The 6000-nt window shown below is 49.3% G+C and overlaps 1 protein-coding gene across 1 annotated transcript in view; it reads left to right on the top strand.

The window, feature by feature from the left end:
• The first annotated feature begins 531 nt into the window (after positions 1-531).
• Positions 532-6000, top strand: part of LOC132578963 (coagulation factor VIII-like) — a 32929-nt gene continuing 27460 nt past the window's right edge. The window contains exons 1-3 of the mRNA XM_060249120.1: positions 532-621; positions 2030-2152; positions 4369-4581. Coding sequence (XP_060105103.1) covers positions 618-621; positions 2030-2152; positions 4369-4581 — 340 coding nt within the window. The 5' untranslated portion in view covers positions 532-617. The remainder of the gene's footprint in view (positions 622-2029; positions 2153-4368; positions 4582-6000) is intronic.

Here is a 6000-nt window from a genome sequence, read left to right as displayed (position 1 = left end):
GCTTAATTCTCTTTTCTCTGTCTCCCATAGAGCTGATCTGTATTAGCTCCCACCAGCTTCATAATCTAAGATTCAACCAAGTACTCCCAACGTACCTTTGCTTGACAAGACCTAGGGATGCCAGCCTCCAGGCAGGACCTGGGGACCCCCTGGAATTACAGCTCATCTCCAGACTCAGAGATCAGTTCCCCTGGAGAAAACGGATGCTCTGGTGGATGGACAAAGTTGGATGGTACCCACTGAGGTCCCTGTCCCAAATCTCCAGGAGTTTCCCAACCTGGAACTGGTATCCTCATCTCCCATCCCCCACCAATGGCCAGAGGGGATACAACAAACCTACTTGAAAGTGCCACAATGACAGACCAAGTATTGTGTAGTTGGGTTAGGAATCTAAGCCACACATTACTTCCCCATCCTAGGGGTTTATTGAGCCATAGCAAGCAAGTGTTGGTCTCAAAACAAATGGAGATGGTGTAGATTTTGGCCAATATCGTCATACTTTTTGTTTTAAATTTCCCAGGGTATCCTCCTCCGCCACCACCACTCAGTACAAGAAGGCCATTTTTTTGGAATATGCAGATTCAACGTTCACACAAGCAAAACCCAAGCCTGGCTGGATGGGTAAGGTTTTAGACATGTAAATATATGACAAAACTGGCTGTGGTGTGTCTCATTATAACATGGGTACGGAACTTTGGAATGCTTGTATCTTTTTACATGATAATCATTGGTTTAGCCTCTGAATATCAGATCCTGTGACAAATTTATCTATTGCTTTCACAAGTCAAAGGGCTTTGCATATGTTGTAATCCTTAGAACCTAGCTGTAATCCTTAGAACCACCCTGAAAAAGTAGGCTAGGATTAGCATAGGATTACTATTGCAATCAGAGGTTGACAGACACACTAGATAATCTAGTGAGTTCATAACAGAGACAAAAGTTGAACAGGTCTCATACTTAGACCACACATTATTGTGTTTGTGTAAAGTGCTCTCAAATCACAACCAATTTATAGCGACCTCAGCAAGGGACTTTCAAGGCATGTGAGAAGGAGAGGTAGTTTGCCATTGCCTTCTATCTGGGGTGGCCTCAGGGTGTAACATCTTCCTCTACAAAGTCTTCCTTAGTGGTCTCCATTCAAGTACCAACAATGCTTAGCTTCCAAAATCTGAAAAGACTGGGTTATGCCATACCGTTCCACACACCTAGGGTTGCCAGGACTCCACAATGTGCTAGTGGGGAGTAGAAGAGCCTTCTGGGAGTGGGGCAGGGATCCACTCCCAAACAGCAATGTCTTGTGGTGATGCTCTGGGTTGAGGGCAAAACTTTATGGTAAAATGACCCTCAAACCATAGAGTTTTGCCCCAAACCAGAGTGTCAGTGAGTGACACCCCTTATGTGATGTCACTTCCACATGATGTCATCATGTTGGAGACATCACTGTGTGACATCACTGTTTGGGTATGGGGTTTCCCCCACTGGTCAGCTGGCAGCAGGTAGAAGTCACAAAAAGTGGGGGATCCTCTGCCCACACCTGGGAAATGGGAACTCTACCCACACCCTACTAGCTTCACTAAAACAGGTGTGAGGTCCTGGTACTGAGATACAACCACTGTAGGGTATAGCTTTCTTTATATGATGCGCATAAGGTAGAAGGGTGGGCAAGTCAAGGGAATCTAAACAGCCTATCCCCTTCCCTGTATCTCCATGTTGGGAGGAAGCTGCATTTTTTGAATGTCTGCCGGTCACATATGTTAAAGCTGCAGAGCCTCTGTCAAGAAAACAGTAGCAACCTCTATACTTGACCAACCATCCAAAATTTCTGAATAAAAGAATAGAGCCCACACCATTCTAAACAGAGCATGGGGAGACAAGGAAAATTGGCAGATAACTCAGGATTACCCATCCAGAGCTTCCAGTTTTTAATGCTGAGAAGTTCACAGTAGAAAGCAAGCAAGATAAACTGCATTGCCTTTGTTTCCCAATCTGAAAAGATATGCCACCCCCCCCCCTTCTATTTCTCCCTCAGGTCTCTTGGGTCCCACCATCCAAGCGGAAGTCCATGACACGGTAGTGGTCACTTTTAAGAACCTGGCTTCCCACCCTTTCAGCATCCACGCCATCGGGGTGTCCTACTGGAAGGCCTCAGAGGGTGAGTTTGGTCTTGAAGCAGATGGTGACAGGGGCTGTTTCTGTGAAGATAATCAAATGGGAGTCCAGCAGCACCTTAAATCCTAACAAAGTTTATTCCAGCATAACCTGTTCTGACTGGTGTGCTTCATTAGATGCACTGGAGGACATATCCATTGGGTTAACATGGGTAGGTGGAGATGTTACAAAGAGGTGGAGATGTTACAAAGAGTGGAGATATTACAAAGAGGTGGAGATGTTACAAAGAGTGGAGATATTACAAAGAGGTGGAGATGTTACAAAGAGTGGAGATATTACAAAGAGGTGGAGATATTACAAAGAGGTGGAGATGTTACAAAGAGTGGAGATATTACAAAGAGGTGGAGATGTTACAAAGAGAGGCTTGCTCAAAACCAGACCTAACAAAAAAAACAATCAAGGGTTGGCGCTGGAAGCCAACTGGATGTCCCTAGAGCCATTGGCAAAGCCTCATCAAGCTTTCCTGTGGACAAACTCTTGTTTGAAACGCCTCAAGAGGAAGGAACCAGTTGGAGCGATGACTTGAAGGCAGGGCGTAGCCAGGATTTTAAAAGCGGGGGGGCACCCTTTCCCATCCACTGTGGGGCTTGCCACTTCTCAGAAGCTTTCTGGGTAGGGGCAAAAGCTGGAGGCTCTGAAAGGGGCCAAGTTGAGGCAGCCAGCCCTACAACTTTGGAGTCAAGAAGGGACAGCACCATGGGTGTTTTCGCACTCACCTTCAAGTGGCGCGACCACCCTCCTCACGCCGGCGGATCTGCAGGGATTTCGCATAAGAAGCGCCGGAGCAGCGAAAAGAGCCGGCGACTTCCGTCGCAAAAGCCGCTCAAACGTTTTCCCGCTTCTTGGCGGTTTCCGTTTGAGCGGGTTTCGCGACGGAACTTTCCGGCTCTTTTGGCTGCTCCGGCGCTTCTTATGCGAAATCCCTGCAGATCCGCCGGCGTGAGGAGGGTGGTCGCGCCACTTGAAGGTGAGTGCGAAAACACCCCATGTGTGCAAGCAGGGGGGTTTCCTTCCACCTCCACCTCTCAGGCACTTTGCAGTTAGCAGCTCCCTCCATTTCACCCCCCCCCATTCCATTCCATTCCATTCCATTCCATTCCATTCCATGTGGTTTCCTCTGCCTCCTGCTCCTCTGCCTCCCTCCTCTCCACCTGCTGCTTTTGCTGCTTCAGAGCACAGTGTCCAGCTGCCACTGACGATGCTTTGCCGGCTCAGCCATGGTCCCCCCCCAAAAAGGGGGAAAGCAAGCCATGCCCCAGAGGGCCCCCAGAAATCTAGTCTTCCACACACCTTTTCTTAGTAGCCCTGAGAAGTAACCCTCTCTTGGAGAAAACCAGCTGCGGAGAAGCACTTTCAAGAGAGAAAACACCGGCAGGAGAAGAATTCAGCATTTATTCCAGGCTATACTCATTGCCTCATTAGGGTTGCCAGGTCCAACTCAGGAAGTATCTGGGGACTTTGGGGGTGGAGCCAGGAGCAAGGGTGTGATAAGCTGGATTGAACTCTGAAGGGAGTCCCGGCCAGCACATTTAAAGAGACCTCATTCTTTTTAAAATGCATTCCTTCCAAAGGAAATAGTGGAAGATGAGGGCACCTTCTTTTGGGGCTCATAGAATTGGACTCCCTGGTGCAATCTTTTTTAAACTTGGCGGGGGGAGGGTTGAGGAAAGGTACCAGATGCTATGCTGAAAATTTGGTGCCTCTACCTGAAAAAACAACCCCAAGCCCCAGATACCCATGGATCGATTCTCCATTATACCCTAAGGGGACTGGTCTCCATAGGGTATAATGGAGTGCCCAGCGGATATCCCCTCCCTTTCTGATAACCATAAAGCGGGGGGACAGTCTCCAAACCAACAGGGGACTGGCATCCCTATCAGCCTCCTGCCACAACCCCAGCTTTCTAGGCCTTCAGCCTGACCCACTGAGGGCCAGACTCAGCGGCTGGAGTTTGCTTGTGGTGAGCTGTTCCAGACCACCTACCAAGCTTTGACTCTGGAACAGAAGTAAAAAACAGGTTCCCCAGATTCAGATGCTGCGTTCTAACCTCACAGATTTGCCTGTGCAGAAAACACAACATGGCAGTCAGTTCTTAAATAAATAGTTGCTGTAAAGGAAGAGAAGGGAAAGCAGGCCAGTTTCCTAGGACTGAAGGAGGGCAACACTGCTGGCAATTAAGCGATGCTTCTTTGTTTTCAGGGGCAGGTTATGACGATCAGACTAGCTCAGCAGAGAAAGAAGATGATGCCGTGGGGCCTGGCCAGAACCACACGTACGTGTGGGAAATCTTTGAAGCCGATGGGCCAACCGACAGTGACCCCCAGTGTCTGACCTATGTGTACTCTTCCCGGGTCAACAGCGTCAAGGACACCAACTCTGGCTTGATTGGGGCGCTGCTAGTTTGCCTGCCAGGTAAGGCGGAGGAGGATGGGACACTTCGGCAGGAAAGAGCTATTTTCTCAAGGCCGCACATGTCCAGATTCCTGCAAACATTCCTTACTGATCCCGGCCAATGCCCTTTTGCTCACTCGATAAAACTTAAATGCCCCCCTCCAATTTCAGAAAGTCTGTCTGCCCTGACTCAGATAGCCTGAGGCTAGCCTGATCTCAGAGCTTTTTTTGTAGCAGGAAGTCCTTTGCATCACACCCCTGATGTAGCTAATCCTCCAAGAGCTTACAGTGGGCCATGTTATAAGAGCCCTGTAAGCTCTTGGAGGATTGGCTATATCCGGAGGGTGTGGCCTAATATGCAAAGAAGTTCCTGCTACAAAAAAGCCCTGCATCAGATCTTGGAAGCTAAGGAGGGTCAGCCCTGGCTAGGGTTGCCAGGTCAGTGCTGGAAGATACCTGGAGACTTTGGGGGTGGAGCTGGGAGAGGGTGGGGTTTGGGGAGGGGAGTAGGGCTGCAAAGCTCCCACTGGCAGTGGGGGATCCCCCAGTTTTGGGGTCCCCAACCTACTGGTGCAGAGCAGGCCTCCAGGGAGATCCCCACCCCAAAGGGCCCACTTGTCATACAATGTGCCCTGCGTGATGACATCACCTGGAAGTGGTACCATAGAGTTTTTACCATGAATCCTAGAGTGCAATGTGCCTGGTGATGTCACTTCCAGGCAGAAGTACACCCTTGGACTCAGCCCAATAGCTCTGCACATCCCCCAACATCCCTGCAAGGCAGCTAGCGTTGCCAATCCCCAGGTGGGGGCAGGGGATCCCCCGGTTTGGAGACCCTCCCCTCGTTTCAGGGTCGTCAGAAAGCAGGGGGGGGGGAGGGAAATGTCTGCTGGGAACTCTGTTATTCCCTATGGAGATTTATTCCCATAGAAAATCATGGAGAATTGATCTGCGGGTATCTGGGGCTCTGGGGAGGCTGTTTTTTGGGTTAGAGGCACCAAATTTTCAGTATAGCATCTGTATACCCCCTAAGTTTCAAAAAGATTGGACCAGGGGGTCCAATTCTATGAGCTCCAAAAGAAGGTGCCCCTAGCCTTCATTATTTCCTATGGAAGGAAGGCATTGAAAAGGTGTGCCGTCCCTTTAAATGTGATGGCCAGAACTCCCTTTGGCGTTCAATTATGCTTGTCACAGCCTTGATCTTGGCTCCACCCCCAAAGTCTCCTGGCTCCACCCCCAAAGTCCCCAGATATTTCTTGAATTGGACTTGGCAACCCTAAAGGCAGCCCAATATTATATTCATTGGGCACACATTGGCTGAGAGAATGGCTTGTCTTAGACTGCCTGGTGACTTTGTGGCTGGTGTGAGCTTTGAACTGGAGACTTCATAGCTCATTCTCTGAACAGCTTTGTTATCTGAATGAGAAGAAAAAGCCCAGA

The sequence above is a fragment of the Heteronotia binoei genome, chromosome 11, assembly GCF_032191835.1.
Source record: "Heteronotia binoei isolate CCM8104 ecotype False Entrance Well chromosome 11, APGP_CSIRO_Hbin_v1, whole genome shotgun sequence".
Lineage (NCBI taxonomy): Eukaryota > Metazoa > Chordata > Lepidosauria > Squamata > Gekkonidae > Heteronotia > Heteronotia binoei.
Note: the sequence above shows the minus strand (reverse complement) of the source record. Positions and strands in the feature narration are given on the sequence as shown.